General features: G+C 43.8%; 3 protein-coding genes across 4 annotated transcripts; 1 reads left to right on the top strand and 2 right to left on the bottom strand.

Annotated features, from left to right (window-relative positions):
* Positions 1 to 391: 391 nt before the first annotated feature.
* On the bottom strand, positions 392 to 8,629 carry mtif2 (mitochondrial translational initiation factor 2). 2 transcript variants are annotated; one of them, XM_080840446.1, is made up of 14 exons: positions 8,500 to 8,629; positions 7,901 to 8,060; positions 7,503 to 7,638; positions 6,653 to 6,824; positions 5,998 to 6,158; positions 5,101 to 5,277; positions 4,674 to 4,813; positions 4,237 to 4,361; positions 3,680 to 3,884; positions 2,889 to 3,141; positions 2,352 to 2,492; positions 1,910 to 2,074; positions 1,258 to 1,398; positions 392 to 833 (listed from the first exon to the last, which is right to left on the bottom strand). In XM_080840446.1, the coding sequence occupies exons 2-14, from the start codon at positions 8,051 to 8,053 to the stop codon at positions 664 to 666; spliced, it is 2,139 nt and encodes a 712-aa protein (XP_080696572.1). In that variant the 5' UTR covers positions 8,054 to 8,060; positions 8,500 to 8,629; the 3' UTR covers positions 392 to 663. The 2 variants fall into 2 exon arrangements, with proteins under 2 accessions (XP_080696572.1, XP_080696571.1); XM_080840445.1 differs by having other exon boundaries at positions 7,901 to 8,055; positions 8,500 to 8,611.
* A 64-nt stretch (positions 8,630 to 8,693) lies between these two features.
* On the top strand, positions 8,694 to 13,598 carry LOC308366817 (uncharacterized protein). The gene is made up of 5 exons (XM_080840571.1): positions 8,694 to 8,832; positions 9,401 to 9,607; positions 10,375 to 10,457; positions 10,847 to 10,907; positions 12,777 to 13,598. The coding sequence occupies exons 1-5, from the start codon at positions 8,809 to 8,811 to the stop codon at positions 12,951 to 12,953; spliced, it is 552 nt and encodes a 183-aa protein (XP_080696697.1). The 5' UTR covers positions 8,694 to 8,808; the 3' UTR covers positions 12,954 to 13,598.
* Positions 13,599 to 13,794: 196 nt separating this feature from the next.
* Positions 13,795 to 16,465, bottom strand: LOC308366727 (uncharacterized protein). Its single transcript, XM_080840464.1, has 6 exons — positions 16,318 to 16,465; positions 15,947 to 16,120; positions 15,828 to 15,868; positions 15,615 to 15,681; positions 15,330 to 15,531; positions 13,795 to 15,158 (listed from the first exon to the last, which is right to left on the bottom strand). Exons 1-6 carry the CDS (start codon positions 16,345 to 16,347, stop codon positions 14,095 to 14,097), a joined length of 1,578 nt encoding a protein of 525 aa, XP_080696590.1. The 5' UTR covers positions 16,348 to 16,465; the 3' UTR covers positions 13,795 to 14,094.
* Between the last annotated feature and the right edge of the window lie 5,674 nt (positions 16,466 to 22,139).

The raw sequence follows: 22,139 nt of genomic DNA, 5'->3' as shown, positions 1-22,139 counted from the left end.
GTGGTGGTTGACTCATGTATAGAGGGGCTGATGAGGTTCTGTATGTGATTATCACTGTCCATGGTCTTGTGCGTTTCGTTTAGCGACTGCAAGTCATCTGGTGTATTTTGTTGAGTGACAACGAGTGAATGAACACAAATATCCCAAATCAAACACAAAAAGGCTCTATGAAGTAGCAGTCAATGGCATCTCAAGTACAAAGATATTTAAAACACTAAAGGAAAGCATTTTCGTGTATCTTTGAGGGTTTAGATTCATAAATTCATAGTTCATAAATGTTTTGTGGAACTACTGTCTTTCAACATTCAGAGAGAGGGGAAAAATAAAACAGGTTTGTTTATCATAAAGCATTTTAATTATTTCACATTAGCAATATTATTTACACACTAAAGCTCCGCGTTGACATTTAGATGACAGATGCTGTTCCCACACACTGATATTTGGTGTTAGCCTTCCTGTTATGTATGCGGGTGCAGGTCGGTGAATTTCCATTGAGGCAGAGTGTGTTTCTGCTTTCAGATTTTACATTTCATGCAGCAGTGTTTTCTTTGTCCCAGTCCTGATTCAGGGTTATCTTTGATGTGGGTTTCAGAGGTGAAATAATTACGTTTTCACTTTTTTTCTTTAAAAAGAAAAAAAGGGAAATACTAAACCCTGTCTCTCTCAGAATCCTGGATCCCAGGATATTTTCTGCTGGACTTCTGAGTCCTCGTAACAGACGATGTCGTCTCCGGGTTTGAACTCCACGTCCTCATCCAGACAGAGGCCGCACTCCATGCCCGTCTTCACAGACTGCACGTCATCTTTGTGGTGCTTCAGAGCAGTAAGGGAGCCTGCAAGGGACAGAAAAGACCTTATGAAAGTTATGCCCTGTACCATTTAGGGAAATGCCTTTCCATGTTCTGATAAAAGCGTCTGCTAAATGACTAAATGTAAATATACACACATGTGAGAGACAGAGAAGGTGGGGTGATGGATGCCTTGCTTGTATGTCATTGCTACGCTACAAAAAGGCAAGCTGGTTGCCAGACGTGTTGCTACTTAGATTTGAATAAGCATTTCTGTGATAAACAATGGTACTGAATAACCATACAAGTACGAGTTAAGTGTCTACACAACAACATCAATTTTGTACATCATATTAATGTGACGTGCGTCACAGCATTCATGGGCAAGAATTTACATAATATACAGTAGCAGTAGGAAGGAAAATTAAATGGCAAGTTGCCAGACATGTTCTCTCCACAAACACCTCACCTTCCCAGACTACATCCCGTCCGCGAGTGAGCCGGAACTTCATCTTTTTGTCCAGGTAACCTTTCTGCACCCTGCAGCCCGCCACCGGAACCTTCTTCTTCCCCACCGTCACGGTGAACATAGCCAACACCGACGCTTCCCCTGAGAGAAGCAGAGACGACACCAACAAAATCAAGGCTTTAAACGAATCACATTACATTTGGATCCACTGTCAAATACTGTACTCTTGTGTGTGTGGGGGGGGACACAGGTCTATACAAATGCAGTCCACTCCAATACTCTTGTGTGTGTGTGGGGACACAGGTCTATACAAATGCAGTCCACTCCAATACTCTTGTGTGTGGGGACACAGGTCTATACTAATGCAGTCCACTCCAATACTCTTGTGTGTGTGGGGGGGACACAGGTCTATACATATGCAGTCCACTCCAATACTCTTGTGTGTGGGGGGGGGGACACATGTCTACACCAATGCAGTCCATTAATACTTGGAGGTTTGTGTGTTCAAAAGCACCACCTGCACCAAATATCGAACCAAATCATGATCCTGTTGTGGTGTGTTTTTTTTTTTCTGCCTTTTTTAAAGGTTATTTCTGGGCTTTTCTAGGCTTTAAAGAAAGGACAGTGAAGAAATGACAGGATGTGGATTTACCAATAACCTTCTCCTGGATGATTGGGGCTAGTTTGCTGCTCAGCTCTTCCTTCAGGTCATCAATGAGCTTGTAGATGACCTTATGCAGCTTCACGGGGACAGACTTCTTAGCAGCCATTTGTTGGATGGGCTTATTGGCCTCGACGTTAAAACCGTATATTACACCTTAAAAACATACATACAAAAACACAGAAAAAATGTACTTACACAGACACTGGCATTTTACTTTTTAAAGCAGTGCAGTCAAAATTTGCATTTGATCGTGGATGTTGCATGGCTTTATTGGCCTCAACTTTAAAACTGTAAAGTATACCTCAAAAAACAAGGACGTAGACAAAGGTGTGCTTACACAGAGAGTAGATATTCGTAAATGTTCAAATTTATGAATTATTTTTAAAGAGCAGTGCAGTCAAGAACAGTTTATCATGTAGCTATGGCTAACCTGAGAATGTTTCCGCCATGTTGATGTCATTCTCTGAGATGTCCCCGACTCCAAAGTGCACTATGTCCATTTGGCACTGGTGGTGGGCATCGTAGCTCTCCAGGATGTTCAAGATGGCCTCCACAGACCCATCCACATCACCTAGCAATAAAAGGATAGAAACATTAACAACACTTTTTCTATCTGTATGCACATACAGTACACACAGACACACATTTACTGACGGCATGGCTAGGTGCTAAAATATAACAGTATAAATAATATTGGTATAGATGTGTGCCACTGACTGTGTGTGCACATACAAAAGACACACAGACACAGACACAGACACAGACACACAGACACACAGACACAGACCTTACCTGATGGCATGGATAGGTATTAAGATATGTACACCTACCAGTATAAATAATAGTTGTATAGAGGTGTACCACTGACTGTGTGTGCACATACACACAGACACACAGACACACAGACACACACACACACACACACACACACACACACACACACACACACACACACACACACACACACCTTTAATGATGAGTGGCATGGTGAGCTGGTCGCTCTCAGTCTTCTCGCTGGGCCTCTGGGACATGCGGTGCTTGTTGGCGCGGTACATGGCCGCCTTGCGCTGCCTCCAGCTGAGGTGGGCCAGGCTCTCGCGCTCGCGCTGGTAACTCTCCTGGTGCTCGCGCGTCTTCACCTCGATGGCCTGCTGCTCCTCCTTCAGCTTGTCCTGATCCTCCGCGTACGCCCGCCACTCCACCACCTCACGTGCCCTTTGCTGGACAGGACGAGGAGGAGGAGAGGAAGAGGAGGGTTGAGGACAAGTGGTGAGGATAAAATGATCGAGGATGAAAGGAAAGGAATAGAAACAGAAAAAAGAGTATACGCCAGTGGAAAAGCTGGAGGGAGAGAGGGGACTTAAAGATAGGCAAAGAAGAGGAGAACACAGAAAACATGGGTGTGAAAAAAAATGAAAGTGAGTACATTTGAGAGGGTTTTCCTTCACCTGAGGAGGGGAGGGGAGAGGACAAAGGAGGAGAGGAGTGCAGGAAGAGGATGAGCAGGGGAGAAGAGAGGGAAACAGTGAACAGGGAGGAAAGGGATCCAGGATGAGCAGGAGAATGACGGTACGGTGGAGAGGCAACAGAGCGATGAGGAGTGTGACAGGGGAGGAGAGCCAGTGGGCAGGAGTGCAGGGAGAGGATGCAGGATATTAACAGGAAAAAGAACAGGTGATAGAGGGGGGAAGAGAAGACGAGGAAGCACGGACAAAGGGGGGGTCTTCCACTGACATCACTTCCTTCCAAAGGCCTCACCTCTGACTCCACCTCCAGGATCTCCTCCCCGGCCGAGGGCAGCTCCTTCCAGCCCACGATCTGCACCGGCGCGCCGGGCCCCGCCTCGCTCACCAGCTGGTCGTTCTGGTCGAAGAGGAAGCGCACCTTGGCCCAGGTCTTACCCGCCACCAACGTGGAGCCTCGCCGTATGGTGCCGCGCTGGATGACCGCTGTAGTGACCGGTCTGAGAAAGGGGGGGGGTGCAAAGCATCATGGGTAAGGTTTAGCACATGATGTACATCACATTTGTTGAGGCGGGAGTATTGATGAGCCACCCCTCACATCATGCAAGTCAATTAAGGTAACCACTAAAAGGAAGCAAAAAAAACAAACACACAAACACACAAACACAGGTGACCAGAAGAACACAGAACACAGAATCACACACACAAGGAACCACATCAAAGAGAGACCATTCCCCCATTCAGGGTTCATATATACACTGATGGTGAGAGGAACTACAACAATGGACTGGTTGATAGATTAAAAAAAACAAAGAAAAACTATGCAAGAGGGGAATAAGAGGAGACGCATACCCTTTGCCCTTGTCGGTGCGGCTCTCGACGACGGTGCCCTCCACCAGACACGAGGGGTCAGCCTTCAGCTCCAGCACCTCTGCCAGGGTCACAGTCGCCTCCGCCAGCTCCATCAGGTTATCACCCTGGAAACACACACACGCATACACACACACACACACACACACACACACACACACACACACACACACACACACACACACACACACACACACACACACACACACACACACACACAGCCAACAGTGAACATTTCATACACATAGTGGCTCAGACTGAGCCATGTACAGTCCCAGCCAATCAACACGGTGATTCAGGAGCACAGAAAGGAGGGGTGTAATTTCATTGGCTGTTAAGCTCAAATATCAACAACCGTGGACTGCATCTTTAATGAGACCGGAGCTGCCATGAGGCAAGGGCTGGCCAGGGCTTCCTACCTTGAGAGCTGAGACGTGGATGGCCTGGACGTCTCCTCCGTACTCCTCGCAGACGATGTCATGGGCCAGCAGCTGCTCCTTGACGCGCTTTGGGTCCGCCTGAGGCTTATCGCACTTGTTCACCGCCAGGATGATGGGCACTGCAGACACATCAGCGCAGAGATTACTGTTTAGTTGGTCCATGTTGTTCAGTTGGTACGCACTTCTAAATGCTTTTACCACCCGTTAGGGCTTAACATAGAATAAGTATGTAAACAATAACAATGTCTATCACAGACCTGCCGTTGTTCAGTTGGTCTACATTTGCAAATGCTTTTACCAACAACATAGAGCTCTCTTAACTGAAGTTGAATGTCATGTCTACATACAGGCACTGTAAATGTTTACATACTTTATTCAAGTCTCTACTACAACAAGTCGCACACACCTTTGGCTTTTTTGGCATGCTGTATGGACTCGATTGTTTGGTTCATGACCCCGTCGTCCGCAGCAACCACCAGGATGACAATGTCGGTGACCAGGGCGCCTCTCGCCCTCATGGCCGAAAAAGCTGCATGACCCGGGGTGTCGAGAAACGTGATCTTCTCTCCTGAAGGCAGCTCGACTGGAGAGAAAAAAAAAATCTAAATACATCATGATACATGTACTGTGTGCATAAAACATGGGTAATGAAAACATGAATATATGCTGGTAACATGAATGAAAAACAATTGGAAAAGAATTCAAAAGGCATCAGAACAAATGCGCAGTGTCAATAATGTGCAAGAAAAGAGGTGCCCCGAAGTAACCCTAGGAGTCTCTTCTCCTGGAATCTTTTGCTGTTTAATGCAGAAAACCAAAAGTGAACAAGCAAGAATATCTTTGCTTTGCGTAAATTGGTTTCTACGAACAATAAAAACAACCAAAATGGTCTGAGATGCTAGTACATAGAATGGAGTACTGCAAACAACAACGTCTAACAACAACAACAAGCAACAACAACAACAACAACAACAAACACCATAGACTGATCTATCTCCATAGACACAACTACACAAGGTTTTCCTTCAAATACTATCATTACTATCATTACCCAGAAAGGCTCATATGAGCTGTGTGATGCCCCCGGACTCCATTTGTATTTGTAGTTCTGATCTATGTCCATAGACAGAACTACAAATACTATCATTACTATCATTACCCAGAAAGGCTCCCAGTCCTATGTGCTGTGTGATGGCCCCCGTCCTCCATTTGTATTTGTAGTTCTAATCTATGTCCATTTGTATTTGTAGTTCTGATCTTTGCCCATAGACAGAACTACAAATACCATCATTACTATCATTACCCAGAAAGGCTCCTATGTGCTGTGTGATTCCCCCGGCCTCCATGGCTGCCACCTGGGTCTTGCGCAGGCTGTCCAGCAGGGTGGTCTTGCCGTGGTCCACATGGCCCATGATGGTGACCACCGGGGGGCGGCTCACCAGCTTGGCAGGGTCTCCCGGCGGCCTGGAAACACCCAGAGGAAAGAGATCATCATCATAACTAGATATGCATTTCCTGAAGGAAATACCAGTGCAGGCAAAGGAAAAGTAGAAGTGGTTGCTAGGATGTTGCTATGGTAGTTCAAGTCATAATAATAATGATACATTTTTTTTCAGGACGGGCACTTAGAGAGGCATCTCGGAGGAGGGCTGTTGGCCTTTCCATGGGAGGGTGCGACCCAAGATATTTACATTTACATTTAGTCATTTAGCAGACTCTTTTGTCCAAAACGACGTACAAGGGAGAATATAAATTGGGAGAAGCCCTGAGCAACTATTAAACCAAAGGATGAAGCAGCCCGGCGTCACTATGTTCAGTGAGCACTTTTAAAAATTGTGTGCATAGAAGAAAAAGCGAGCCCTTAAAGAAAATGCTGAAGCCAACAATTAAACCTCTAACTAAACGGTACAGGGTGTAACTTTCATAATGTTGTTTCTGTCCCTTGCAGGCTCCCTTACTGTCTTTGGGCGTCTTTGTTCTCCCGTACTTTGACCTCCGCCAGTCGGGCGTATTTGTACTTCATGCCGGAGCGCTTCACCACCTCCTTGATCCACTTCTCCTCGAGGTACGCGTCCGGCTCCAGGTCGTCTATGTCCACCTCTGTATTCAGGAGGGCCTCGTACACATGATCTGGCCAGAGGGAAGTGGGGTAACGTTAAAGCAGCAATACGGAGTTCTGTTCTAAAACTAGTAAGCTAACTACCTAAAAGGCATGAAAAAAACACGCAAAAAGCACAGACAGCTCAGCTGACACTGGTAGAAGTTTGCAAACACACTAGCTGGTGTCTTTTGGCAGTATAGCTGCCAATGTCATGTGTGTGAAAGCTTCTGGTCCATTTTTGCAGGGTGTTCACAGAACTACATAGGGCATATCTTGGATGGCTAGGGGAAGACACAGGTGTTTATCTGTCCTTCACATGACCATATGTGCTATCAAAATTAATTTGAGGATGGTACCAAAACTAGTCAAAAAGTGTCAAATTGGTGCATAGTGTTACTTTAAGCTTCTGTCATTTGTTCAACCCAAAGATTTGATATGCCAGCAGTGCCAGTGTGTGCTGTTAATACCAGTATGACGGATTCTTTACTTTATTCCAATGTATAAAAAACGTTGAGCTAAGGACTCAGATGTTCCTGTTCTTTCGAGGCCATGCATTGTGTGGCGGCATTCAATACTGCAGGTTATTCAGATATCACTGTACTTGAAACGACATTCAGACAGAGAATAGTTGTAAGGAAGAACATTGCTTTGCACAGTCATAGCTCTTTAACAGAGGAATGTGTGCCTTTACTGACGTGGTGCCTTACCAATGTCTTTATTCATAGCCCGGGCCAATTCAGACACGGTCATGTGCAGCTTTATTTCCACCTCCTGTTTCTCCTGCTTCTCTGATTTTGTTGGTTTGGGATGGAACTTCTTGCCTTTCCCATGAGGTGGTTTACCCTGGGATCATGATCACAACACACACACACGCACACGCACACGCACACGCACACGCACACACACACACACACACACACACACACACACACACACACACACACACACACACACACGCACACGCACACGCACGCACACACTTGGTTTTACACTTTCAATTACTACATTGAAGGACAGACCAGTCTTTACGGTTCTCAGGAGATATAAAATGAGTCTCTCCATTCTATTTCTTGTCATGTCCAGCTGGTCATGTAGGTAGGCCTACCTGCTTGGCTGCTAGATAGCGAGTCTGATAGCAGGTGAACGGGGGTGCGGGGGTCCTGGCTGGAGAGAAGGCTGGATGGGGCCAGGGGGAGAGGGCTACCTCTGGGCGTGGTATCAGGATCGCCCTCCTCATCAGAGTAACCATCCTCTTCATCACTGTGCTGAAGAAACAGACAGGATAAGGCTAAACGAGTACTTGGTCCTTAAGTGAGTGTTGATCATAAACTGTGCACACGCAAGAGATTATTGTAATGTGTAACAATATTCTGTATTTGAAAAGACGTTCCCATGAAAAAGATTAACGTCTCTTAAAGCTGTTTAAAGCAGATTATCTTAAGTAGCGTGCAGGTTACAAATAATGGAACCTCAGCTGTCAGCTAACAGTGAATGGCATTTGTGGGTTTGATCAAATGCAAACAACTTCAGTCAAAACGATAACCTTAACTAAACCGTATTATACATGTGCTACTTGTAATGAACTCAGAGCTGGTAGCTACATGAACAAATCCTGACCAATGTGAAAGCAAATAAAGATGTGCTTTGGTGACAGGAGATTAACTCCATCCTCGGGTTTATTAATTATATAGAAAAGAAACTCACTTCAGACTTTTATGGACCTTAAAGAACGTGTCACTCCATGTTCGGAGATCCGTGGGCTGACGAAAATGTTAATAAAAGTAAATGTGGTACAGATCCACCGGTTTCAGATGTCATCGTAAGGGCGCCGCCATGACACATCTCCCACAATGCTATTCGGTATCACAGAACGTCATTGACACTGTTCAGTACAGAGGATCCAGTGTTCAGCGTTGACAATCTGCTTGGTCTGCCTGCCTGTTGAGTTATTGTGTGTTAAGGAGCATTAAGTTCCTTTAGCACTGAATTATTTACTTCCCTAAAGAAAGAAACATGGAACCTTCTCCTCCAGATACAGTAAGCTTTTATTTGATTATTCATAATAAAACGCGATGGTCTTTCTTTCACTGCTTTCTGAAGAGCTATCACATTACTTTACAAATTAGAGCTGAACGTAGATATAACTTTGAATTGATAAGGGTCTGATGCAGATGTTAAAGCAGCATTGCGGAGTTTTTGTTTAAAACTAGCAAGCTACGTAAAACTCCTGCAAAACCTTAAAATCCACCACCTACAGACCAGCTGGCACTGTCAAAAGCTTGCTAAGATGCTAATTGTGTCTTTTGGCGATACATTTGCTGTTGATGTGCTGTGAAGGCATTTCTTACATTTTTCACGGGGTGTCACGACCACAAAACTACATAGTTTATTTCATGGACGGACGGCTATCGGGAGCGAAAGATGTGTTTATATGTCACTTGAATTTACATATCAAAATGAACTTGGAAGACAATACCGAAAGTAGTTGCCTTTGAAGACATACCCCGAACGCGGCCAATTGTTTCATAATGTTGCTTAATGACCAATTTATTTATAATATTAAGAATCACCAACATACGTGTGTTTGTTAACCTTGTATTGTTAGCATGATATAGGTGAGATGGACGCTGCCCCCAACCGGGATGAGAACCAGCATATGCGGGTGTTGCTTCTCCGGCTGGACAAGAGGCTGGTGGAGTTGAGCCAGGAGATGGGCGTCCAGGAAAATATCAACAGAGTGCTGAGGCAGGAGGAGCGGGAGCTGGAAGAGAACCTCGAGGAGAGGGAGAACAGACTCACTGAGGCCCACGAGGTAGACCTACATTTCCCTCGGGATTACTAAAGTATCCATCGATCTATCTATCTAGACATCACATCAGAGGGAGAAAAGGGGAGCAGGATCGCCCTTACACACAGCGCATACCCCCACAATGCTGATGCTAAGCAGCAAACGTGCATTCATGTAATGTTACATTTATGGCAAAGCATCCATAGCGTTGCCAGGAGGTCACCAGTTTTATGTACACAGTAGCCATTGTAGCCAGGGATGGATTAACGAACAGGCCTCCTGGGCCCAGGCCCAGGGGCCCTATGAGCTCAGGGGGCCCATAAGCCAGAGCCTCTGCGAGAAGTCGCTGTTATGTATCTCTTATTTGTGGGTGAAAAGTTATATTTTGTTCATTTGCTAATGGCTTTAATTGAGTGTACCTGTGCTGTGTTAGAAAATGTGCATGTGCACCAGGGGCGTAACTATACGCAATGCAGCTAGCACGGAAGGTTCCTAGGCAAAGCAGACCTTACTTACTAAATATTTTCAAACATATGGTTGTCAAAGTGTCGCCTGTTAAATGCGGCAGTGATCAAGGGTTTTCTTTAGGACTGTGAAAGATACCTTATGCTATTTATTCCCTTAAAATGGCAAACCTGTCTCGTTACCTGTTATGGTTTTCATAATCTAAGGGGGGGCTTTAACATGTCCAGGCCCAGGGGCCCGTGGTTTCTTAATCCGTCCATGATTGTAGCAATGAGTTTGTAACAGGGCCTACTGCTCATCACTCTGACAATGTGTTCCTTTGACAGACTATCAGTAGCCTGCAGAGAGAGAGGGAGAATCTGCAACGACAGCTTCAAGCAATACATGAACAAACAGAGACAGAAAGCAGGTATGATTGAGGCATCCACCCACACGTGTATACTGAAAGACAGACATTTCTTACGGTCTGTGTTTATTTCAAGAAGTGTCTTTCTTTTCTTTTCTTTTCTTACTCTGAAGTGGGGGTCGCGTTGACCCACAAACACCTCAAATGGGACGACTGTAGAAGTGGTTTCTAATTCTGTGGGAACCACTAAGCATAACAAACCAATCTGCATAACTACAGATGGTTACAAAGGTCTAGGCACTAGTGCGTTAAAAATATAATGAATTATTATTATTATTCAGTTTTCCTGTTCCGTTTCAGAAACAAAGCACGATTTCAACACAGCAATACCTAGATATTACTGACTTTGTCATTCTTCAGTCAATGACTTTGGCTGCCGTTTGACCCCCTAGAAAGCATCAGAATGAAATGTCTTCTCAGCCATGCACGGCCAACAGCGACACTGAAGACAAGGTATTCCATCTCCTGTCTTCATGTTGTCATTCTGCACCACAGGGTGATAAGTACGGTCTTCACACTACATACATACAGGTGCATCTCAATAAATTAGAATATCATCAAAAAGTTGATTTATTTAATTAATTCTATTGAAAAAGTGAAACTCATATATTATATAGATTAATTACACACAGACTGATCTATTTCAAGTGTTTATTTGTTTTAATTTTGGTGATTATAACTGACAGCTAAGAAAAACCCAAAATTCAGTATCTCAGAAAATTAGAATATTGTGAAAAAGTTCAATATTGAAGACTCATGGTGTCACACTCTAATCATCTAATTAACTCAAAACACCGCAAAAGGTTTCCTGAGCCTTTAAATGGTCTCTCAGTCTAGTTCAGTAGGCTTCACAATCATGGGGAAGACTGCTGACTTGACAGTTGTCCAGAAGACGATCATTTAAACCCTGCACAAGCAGGGTAAGACACAAAATGTCATTGCTAAAGAAGCTGGCTGTATCCGAGCAGTGCTGTATCCAAGCACATTAATGGGAAGTTGAATGTAAGGAAAAAATGTGGTAGAAAAAGGTGCACAAGCAACAGGGATAACTGCATCTTTGAGAGGATTGTGAAACAAGGCCCATTCAAGAATTCGGGGGAGATTCACAAGGAGTGGACTGCAGCTGGAGTCAGTGCTTCAAGAGCCTACACACACAGACGCATCCAGGACATGGGCTTCAACTGCCGCATTCCTTGTGTCAAGCCACTCTTGAACCAGAGACAACGTCAGAGGTGTGTCACCTGGGCTAAGGACAAAAAGGTCTGGACTGCTGCTCAGTGGTCCAAAGTTCTCTTTTCAGATGAAAGTAAATTTTGCATTTCATTTGGAAATCAAGGTCCCAGAGTCTGGAGGAAGAGAGGAGAGGCACAGAATCCAAGTTGCTTGAGGTCCAGTGTAAAGTTTCCACAGTCAGTGATGGTGGTGCCATGTCATCTGCTGGTGTTGGTCCACTGTGATTTCTCAGGTCCAAGGTCAGCGCAGCCATCTACCAGGAAGTTCTAGAGAACGTCATGCTTCTCTCTGCTGACAAGCTTTATGGAGATGCGGATTTCATTTTTCAGCAGGACTTAGCACCTGCACACACTTCCAAAGGTACTAGTACCTGGTTTAAGGACCATGGTATCCCTGTTTTTGATTGGCCAGCAAACTCACCTGACCTAAACCCCATAGAGAATCTATAGGGTATTGTGAAGAGGAAGATGCGAGACACTAGACCCTGAAGAAGGCCACTATAAGAGCAACATGGTCTTCCATAACACCTCAGTAGTGCCACAGACTGATCGCCTTCATGCCACGCTGCATTGCTGCAGTAATTCGTGCAAAAGGAGCCCCGACCAAGTATTGAGTGCTGTACATGTTCATACTTTTCAGTAGTCCAACATTTCTGTGTTAAAAATCCTTTTTTCTATTGGTATTCAGTAATATTCTAATTTTCTGAGATACTGAATTTTAGGTTTTCATTAGCTGTCAGTTAAAATCATCAAATTTAAAAGAAATAATCACTTGAATTATTTCAGTCTGTGTGTAATGAATCTATATAATATATGAGTGTCACTTTTTGAATAGAATTACTAAAATAAATCAACTTTTTGATGATATTCTAATTTATTGAGATGCACCTTTACTTAAGAAAAAAAGGAATAAATGCTTGACATAACATTGATTAATCACAAAAGCCAATGCAATGTCATTCCTCAGGGCAAGTGTGTGTTAGTATTTAGTCAGTATTCAGATTTCAAAACATCTTAAGCCTTTTATATGCATGTTTGTATACTGAAATTGGCATCACTTTGCTTTTTTTTGTCTGTGCCTAATTCCTAGGCTTGTGCACATTCGTCAAACACAGCCCCTCTCAGCTCTGTTGTGTCCAGTTCCACAGTCCCTGACACAGAGAGTTCACCAAGCCCAGCCCCTCTGAGGATGGCCTCATTATCAGTGAGGCTGGTGGACTGCCGGGCCAAACTCGGACCAAACGGATGTCTTAACGTAGCACAGTGAAGCCATTTGGTTTGTCTGAACTGAGGGAATGTATGACCTGGGGTGCAGTGACAGAGACAGAGACCCGACCCTGAGGAAGCACAGCAGAACCAGAAGCAGTGAGACGGTCCAAGTGGGTGTGGACTCTTTGCTGACTGTGGTTCTACTTTACTTGTCTCACAGAGGAGCACTAACTAGCAGTGTTTCCCATGTACAGCCATGAAACTGATGTATAAAATCAAGGGGTGTTTTGTCATGTACAGCCATGAAACTGATGTATAAAAATCAAGAGGTGTTTTGTCATGTACAGCCATGAAACTGATGTATGAAATCAAGGGGTGTTTTGTCATGTACAGCAATGTCACTTCAGTTACTGATGTATGAAATCAAGGGGTGTTTTGTCATGTACAGCAATGAAACTGATGTATGAAATCAAGGGGTGTTTTGTCATGTACAGCAATGTCACTTCAGTTACTGGTGTATGTAATCATGGGGTGTTTTGTCATGTACAGCAATGTCACTTCACTTACTGGTGTATGCAATCAAGGGGTGTTTTGTCATGTTCAACAATGTAATTTCAGTTCCTGATGTATGAAATATAGGGCAGTGTGTAATCAGACCATTTTGAATAGAATTCATTGGGAGAGATGACAAACCAGTGTCGACTGTGCCAACAATTTGATGCTGCTCTGCTATTCATAAAATAAACACATAAAAAAAATACTTTCTGATGGTGAATGATGAGTCTGTAGTGTCTTGTCACATTCCTTGAAACACCAGCCAGAGCTGCCTTTTATTAAAATCTCAAGACATTATACAAGCATTACAATTCGTTGACTTGCCATTACAAATGATGGCACCATTATTTATTTTTTCTATTTAGTTTCCTTTTCCTCCGTCTGTAATAAAATACACAACTGCAGCGTATGAATAGTTAACTTTGAAATAATTATCATCGCAAGTTTACATTTGAGCAGGAAGAGGTGTCAAACAGACAAAATAACTCGAGAGTCTCTGGACTCTAGTTTTCAAGTCAAGTAATTTTTTTCTTGTGGTATCTGGGAAAATACCATCCTCACACACAGCAAATCCTTTTTATACAACCCTTGTTTCACTGACCCTTTTGACTGACTTCTCTCACCCTCCAGACATTTCAACCAGTCTATGTGCTGGCTTCAACAGTGCCTTCTCCCTGCGCGTGCATTCGCATCTGGTGTGACTGCAGGGTCTGCACGTAGCCAAATGTCTGGCCACACACGGCGCAGCTATAGGGCTTCTCACCGGTGTGCACCCTCTGATGTGTCTTGAGCACCTCCGGCCGGGCAAAGGCCTTACCGCACAGCGAGCACAGGTGTGGTCGCTCCCCCGTGTGCCTGAGGTGGTGCTTCTGCAGCGTGATCCTCTGGGCGAACTTTTCGCCGCACTCCGTGCACGTGAACGGCTTCTCCCCCGTGTGTGTCCGCCGGTGCGTCTTCAGGTGCTGCGCGCAGCTGAACGACCTGCCGCAGTCATGGCAAAGGTACGGCTTCTCGCCCGTGTGCGTTCGCTCGTGGTCTTTGAGTCCCGACGTGTTCCGGAACTTTTTGTCACAGTAGGAGCAAGAGAGCGTCCTCTCTGCCGCATGGACTGCCTTGTGTCGTTTGAGCTCGGCCGTGCTCGGGAAGGCCATGTCACATTTAGAGCACGTACTTCTGTTTTCTTTTCTGTGGGTCATAACGTGTTGTCTGAGCGACGTCGGTGACGTGAACGTGTCCTTACAGTGTGTGCACGGCATCGGCGTGTCCGTGCTAGCGTGGGATGCTAGGTGTGACACCATGCTGGTTTTCTGTGCGAATGTCTTCTCACACAGGGTGCAAGCGTAAGGCCTCTCTCCCGTATGAATTCTGTGATGCACACTGAGGTGACTGAAGGTGCTGAAACGCTTTCCGCACTCGTTGCACTTGTGGGACTTCCCATGAGACGACGACTTTCCGGCTTCTTCCTCTTCCACTTCCTGCTGACAGCGACCCCTTTGTGGTGGACTTGTTTGCGGTGGACTTGTTTGCAGAGAGGTCTTTCGGTTGTGCGTTCTCTGGTGTGCTCTGAGCCCTGTTAATTTCCAAAATGTCTTATTGCATATACCACAGGTGTAACGCCGTGTCTTGACCACAATCTTCTTGTGTTGCCGTCGTTTCTTGGATGGTGAAGTGACATCTTTATCCTCAGAGTAGGACTGAATGTCTTCATCTAAAACACATCAACATACACAAATACCAAATGATTGTATCATTTATCAGGCAAAGCAATTCGCGATAAGAAGTCCATATGTATAATAAGGCAGTTATAGGGTATGTCTATATGACTTGTGGCCTATTCATGCTGAGATTGTTTTGTTTTGTTTTTTGCATCCAAACTTACTTTTGGGGATGTAGTCGCTATCTCCATCATTGTCTTCATCTCCTTGAAGATCTCCTTCAGGAGCCTGTCCACTGTAGTCCGCCTGTCTAATGGGCACCTCCTGTAAAGACCTCTTTCTGGTGTCAATCACAGATTTAGGACACTTAGTGGAACTGGGCTCGGAGATACTTGATATGGACGCGGTAGGTGGGTTTGTGTGAGCCTTAAAAAAATAAATCATACACACACTGTAGAAAGAAAATGGCAACAGAAAAAATGTAAGAGAATGTTGATAAGAGTATGTACCTGAGTCTCGATGTCGTCATCATCACTTCTTGTGTGTGGAGCCTTTTCCAGTACATCCTGATGGTTTCTAAAATGGACAAGAGGGGATGAAAAATAAGCCTTTAGATTTTAACTTTACTTTTAGTGCCTTGACTAAATGTTGAATAGCATGGCCCCTACTTTACACAAGTTTAGTTTCCAGCTAGCAAAATAATACAAGTATTTTTTCCATACCTTTTCTGCAGCTCCACCTGTTCCCTCAGAGCTCTGATAGTCTAATTAGAAAAGAAAAGCTTAAAATTAACCTCCATGCAGGCAGAGCTAAATTAAACATACTTTGTCATCTCTGTCACCTTATGTGCCTCTTTAAGTTTATCCTCCTTCTCTTCCAGCCTTTTCCGGAGGTCTTCAACTTGCAGCTTCAACCGCCGGTTAGACTCGACCTGGTCCCGCAGAGCACTAACGAACTCCACTTCCCTCTCCCTTAACTTCAACAAGTCTTGTAATGCCAAATTAGGTCCATCACACTGAAAATGAATTCATATTACAGTAGATAATGTTTATGTTCGAGTAATAAATTAAGCAGATAACCAGGGAAGGGGTGGTTATGCCCATCATAGCCTTTTCATTTAGATTATAGTAGTAGACCTAGCTAGGGCTAAGATTATAGTTATTCTAGCATTTATGTTGTTATAGAATGCAAAAGCGATTTTACGAAACTTACTGCATCCATGGCCGCTGTCCCCTTTCTCATATCTCGAACTAACAGTGATTTAAATTAAACTTTCTTAACACTAACGTTGAACTCCATACTAGCCCGAATTCGTAGTTCACTCAACCGGGAATGATGAGTAAGACTGAGGTCGACTCGTTGTCAGTGTAAGCTATTGCTTGATCACATACTTTTATAGATGTTTCCTGATCGAGTATGTTTCTTGTTGATGTTGACATACGGATGGCTAGATAGCTTATCTGTAGTGGACAATATCCTTCCTCTTCGTTTCTATCGAGAAGTAGATCAAATGTAGTATTCATCAGTGCCCCACGTGGATGGGGGTGAAAAAAAACAAGCAAAAATCCACAAAAAGGTATTTCGGAACAGGCCGAGTCACCTATATGATGTCTATGGGGCGAGTGGCCTTCTCTCTAGGTTTAAAAATATCACATTTTTACTTTGCATAGATGTGTGAATGTTTCTAAATGAGGCAGCATTCTTAAATTCCCTTGAGGTGTACTGTACATGTGATCCGCTACAGGTGCCCTTTAAAATTCTAGGTAGTCAATCTTGAGCGTCTTTAATTTTGTATCTAATTTTTAAGCACAAAATCAGTTACATATCATTTGTGTTGTATAGAAAATCATATTATTAATTAAAATAACAATAAGAATAACAACAACAAACCTTGATCGATGTCAACAGTGTTAAGTAGCTACTTTTCACCAACTAGCGTTACTTCATGCATTTTGAATGACCCAGCATCTATAAAGACTTAAATGTGTGCTTGAAAGACGAATCATTTATGCATGGGGCTACTCTGAGAGAACAAAAAGTGGCAAAGATGAAGTTGTAAAGGAAGGGGAGGCAAACTGCAGCTATGCCGAACTCACATGATCATGAACGGGCATATATACGTTATTCTCATTGGGTGACATTGTCAAAATATGCATTATGCCCTTTAGTTACACTATACAATAAACAGGCTCCAATAATGTCTATTTTTAAGAGAAAGACATTTAAGCCTCCAATGTTCACCCCAAAATGCTTGCCACATAACACCATGTCTAATTAATTCCATAATATTTTTTAACAAATTTACCATGTAGTGAATGACGCAACTAAATTTGATTGAGTTTTCGTTATAAAGGCATCAGTCACAATTAACCATAAACATCTCCAGTTGTCACTGGAAGTGCAAATTAAAGGCTTTCAGGTTTGTCAAAATATATTACATACATCACAACAGAAATACATAAAAAATACCAAAATAACAAATATCTAAATACAGTGATTTGATTGATTTTTCTAAGTCACAGCTGTGTTCAAGATGCATACAGTTCTTGTGCAAAATAAATGCTCCATGTAAAAGTACCACTTTATATATTTAATATATATATATTTTAAAGGATCAATTAAACCTCTTCTTCTTGGACCGCCTCAACAGCTTTGCTCACACCCCCTTCTTCACTGTGACCTCCCTGACCTCTTGTTTCATGCAAACTCACTACACAAGCAAACACAAAACTCATACTGGGACCCAGAAATAAACAAACAGCATTTCATCTGCAAATATGATTATTTTATTTAAACAGCCGAGTACAAAACACTGGTACAGATCTGCATTGTGCCCTCCTTATCAGTACGTCTTAACCCCTGCAGCACAGAACACTCAGGTTAACTCAGTGGACCGCTGTTTTTTTTTGAAGTCCAATAGGTGACAATAGAGGGAAACCGGATAGATGAGCATAGCGTGTCTTCGAACCCGAACAGTTGATTTTACTACACAAGGGAGAACACCCTGCAGTGAGAAAGGTTGGTCTAACAGAGCTAATCTGAAAGCGGGTGCATATTAAGATGTATCGAAAAACTGCAGATGCTCTAACACAACGTGATCCAAATCCCCTTTTCTGAACTTTGTAGCACAAAATCTGACAGAAAGTGTAACTCCACCCTCAAATGTGGTATTTGAGCAGTAAACTAAATTAAATGACTTAGCTGTGCTAAAACACATGTCTCTGTGTTTATATTGACAATATTCTTATGTTTATAAAAATGGGCATTTTATGCGGTGAAAATCCACCCATCCATCACCACAAAGAAGACTTCAGGAGATTGGCGTTAAACATTTAGACCAGTTATTCAGTAGCCAAAAGGTGGGCAATCTTCATGTTGAATGCCTGGCCTGTGGGTTTCTTAATTTCTGTGGCGATTGAAACCCCTCTGTACATTGTGGATGCTGCTGATGACCCGTGTGCTGTAGCTGATGCCTTTTGAGGTTCAATGACCTCGAAAAGCTCTGACCGCAGTGCGAGCACGCATACGGCTTGTCTCCGGTGTGTGTTACCTGGTGACTTCTGAGATCGGCACCGTCCCTAAACCTTTTGCCACAGTGGTGGCAGAGGAAGGGTCTCTCTCCGGTGTGAGTTCTCTCATGGACCTTAAGGCTGGCCCGGTTGCGGAATCTTTTGTCACAGGATGAGCACCCATAGGGCATCTCACCCGTATGGATTCTAAAGTGTTGTTTGAGGCTAGAAGAGTTTGAGAAGGCCTTTGAGCACTGGGAACATGGATAAGGCCTCTCCCCCGTGTGTATACGCATGTGTCTCGTTAGCGCCGATGACGTTAAGAACGCCTTCCCACAGTGAGAACACGGATAAGGCCTCTCCCCTGTGTGTTTACGCATGTGTATCGTTAGTGTCGATGACGTTAAGAACGCCTTCCCACACTGAGAACATGGATAAGGCCTCTCCTTGGCATGCCATCTTTCGTGCACACGAAGGTCGCCTGAGCAAGAGAACGCCTTTCCGCAGGTACTGCAAACGTATGGCCTCTCCCCCGTGTGTTTACGCATGTGTATCGTTAGTGTCGACAACGTTAAGAATGCCTTCCCACAGTGAAAACACGGATATTGCTTCTCCTTGGCGTGATATCTTTCGTGCACACGAAGGTCGCTTGAGCAAGAGAACACCTTTCCGCAGGTACTGCAAACGTAGGGCCTCTCCCCCGTGTGTTTACGCATGTGAATCGTTAGTGTCGACGACGTTATGAACGCCTTCCCACAGTGAGAACATGGATAAGGCCTCTCCCCTGTGTGTTTAAGCACGTGTCGCTTTAGTGACCATGACGTTAAGAACGTCTTCCCACAGTGAGAACACGGATATTGCTTCTCCTTGGCATGCCATCTTTCGTGCACACGAAGGTCGCTTGAGTTAGAGAACGCCTTTCCGCAGGTACTGCAAACGTACGGCCTCTCCCCCGTGTGTTTACGCATGTGTATCGTGAGTGCCGACGACGTTATTAACGCCTTCCCACAGTGAGAACATGGATAAGGCCTCTCCCCTGTGTGTTTACGCATGTGTATCGTTAGTGTCGACGACGTTAAGAACGCCTTCCCACAGTGAGAACACGGATATTGCTTCTCCTTGGCATGCCATCTTTCGTGCACACGAAGGTCGCTTGAGTTAGAGAACGCCTTTCCGCAGGTACCGCAAACGTACGGCCTCTCCCCCGTGTGATAACGCACGTGCACACAAAGGGTGCTAAACCGAGAGAACGCCTTTCCGCAAGTACTGCAAACGTAAGGCCGTTCTCCCGTATGGGTTCTCCGATGGCGTTGTAGTTTACTTTTGAATGAAAAGACCTTCCCACAGTCCCTGCACTTGTTACAATCCGCTGGAGATATGTCAGACACGTCTTGAGCTTGCATGGGAGCATGAACCAAAGAGCACTTATCATGTTTACTCTGGTGTACAGTAAGGCCGCTTAACTGAGTGAACGCCTTTCCACAAACAGTGCAGGTGTAAGGTCTCTCTCCAGTGTGCACACTCTTGTGAATACGGAGGTATGATTGTTGTGGAAAAAGCTTCCCATATGTGTCACCTTTATGAAAGCTGATCTGACTGGACTTTCTCTTGTCTTTAAGTTGTCCTGTAGCTGAACGTAGACGTCTATGCGTTCTCTGGTGCAACTTAAGGTGATTTAAGCGAGAATATGTCTTACTGCATTGATCGCAGGAAAAGGCACCATCCTGGGTAGTCTTTGTCTTGTCTTGTGCTTGTTCTTCAGGTTCACTGGGTCTGTTGAGGGAGGGTTTCTTGTTGTGCGTCCTCTGGTGCAGTTTAAGGTGATTTGACTGAGAGAATGTCTTAATGCATTGATCACAGGAAAAGAGACTTCTTTTAAACTCTGATTTTTGTCCAAATGAAAAAGGGAGAGGACCATCTTCAGAACAGGATTTGGAGCCCACATCTGGAAAACATTTAAAAATTAAATATGTTTGGCAACTCACCTTATGATAGCACAGAAGAATGTTGCCATTTGTTTTATACATGACAAACTTACACTGTGTAGACCCAAACCCAATGCTTGATTTTTTTTGTATTCATGATTTTTTGTAGCATTTTAACAATTGATTAGAGAGCAGAGATGTGTCTACAGCTAGGGAGGTTCTTACAACTTACTTTCAGGGGTGTTGTAACAATTTGCATCCCCTCCACCGTCATCATCATCATCATCATCATCACGTCCAAGTTCTTGTAAAATGAAGACTCCATTAGGTCCCAGCTTGTGTCTGCAGTCCTCCAGCCTCACCGATAACATCCTCAGTGGAGGCTGCTGTGGTGACCTTTCTGTGTTACTGACAGAGTCTAGAGTGTCAGTGGGGTGGGGCTCAGAGGAAGAGGGTCTGGGTTGGTCTACCTATAGTGCAAGGATGGGAAAGATACTTAGAGCATGTCCACAATGAACCGTAATAACCCATAATTTGTAACTGACTGATGTTTATTTAAATTTATTACACGGCTCTTCTTAATGCTGTAGAATGCTCCATTCACTTGAATGGGGCTTCCCAACGTTCTGCGGTCAACTATTTTCCGATAACTGACCGTTGCTATGCAGTTAATGACCGCTGTCAAGGAAAGTGGCCTTTTTGCCTCTAATTCACGTCTTTCGTAGCACTCCGCAAGTAGTACGGTAACTTATCAATGGAGTTTCAGCGGACGGTTGAGCAGCTGTGTTCTAAAGAATGTTCAACTGTCTTTGAAGTTCAACGTCTTTGGCGAACTATTTCTCTCCTTTTAAACACTACGTATAGTAACAAATGCATTGTAAAAAGACACACGGTGTTAAGTAATTTGTTTGTTTTAGTTGTAACCGTATAATAAGCGGGATAATGTATAGAACGCAGGTCATTGTCGGGAAAATAAGCCCCTTCAGGGTGAAGCAACACCCCTCCGCTTTCGCGTCGGGGTGCTGTTCGCCCTGTCGGGGCTTATTTTCCCGACAATGACCTGCGTTCTATACATTATCCCTTACATAACAATGGATTAGGGTGACATTTTAGGACAACAAATTGTGACTTTCACTGGTTACTAATTAACTAGTTTTTTGAACTTCCTTAAATCCATTTTGATGTCACAGTGTTATGCAAAGGAGAGATGAAAACACCTCTTTACCACTACCCACCCAGGAGTTCTGTGATCCAGATCCAAAACCCAGTGAAAGGGTATGAACAGCTTTTGGAGCATGTCGACAGATCAGTAAGATATACAGCCGTGGAAAAAATTAAGAGACCACTTCAAAATTATCAGTTTCTCTGGTTTTACTATTTATTGGTATGTGTTAAAGTAAAATGTACATTTTTGTTTTATTCTTTAACCTACTGGCAACATTCCTACCAAATTTCAAATAAAAATATTGTCATTTAGATCATTTATTTGCAGAAAAATGACAATTGGTCAAAATAGCAAAAAAGATGCAGTGTCTTCAGATCTCGAATAATGCAAAGAAAACAAGCTCATATTCATTTTTAAACTACACAATACTAATGC

The sequence above is a fragment of the Sprattus sprattus genome (genome assembly GCF_963457725.1).
Source record: "Sprattus sprattus genome assembly, chromosome: 1".
NCBI lineage: Eukaryota > Metazoa > Chordata > Actinopteri > Clupeiformes > Clupeidae > Sprattus > Sprattus sprattus.
This window is presented reverse-complemented; position numbering and strand designations above follow the sequence as displayed.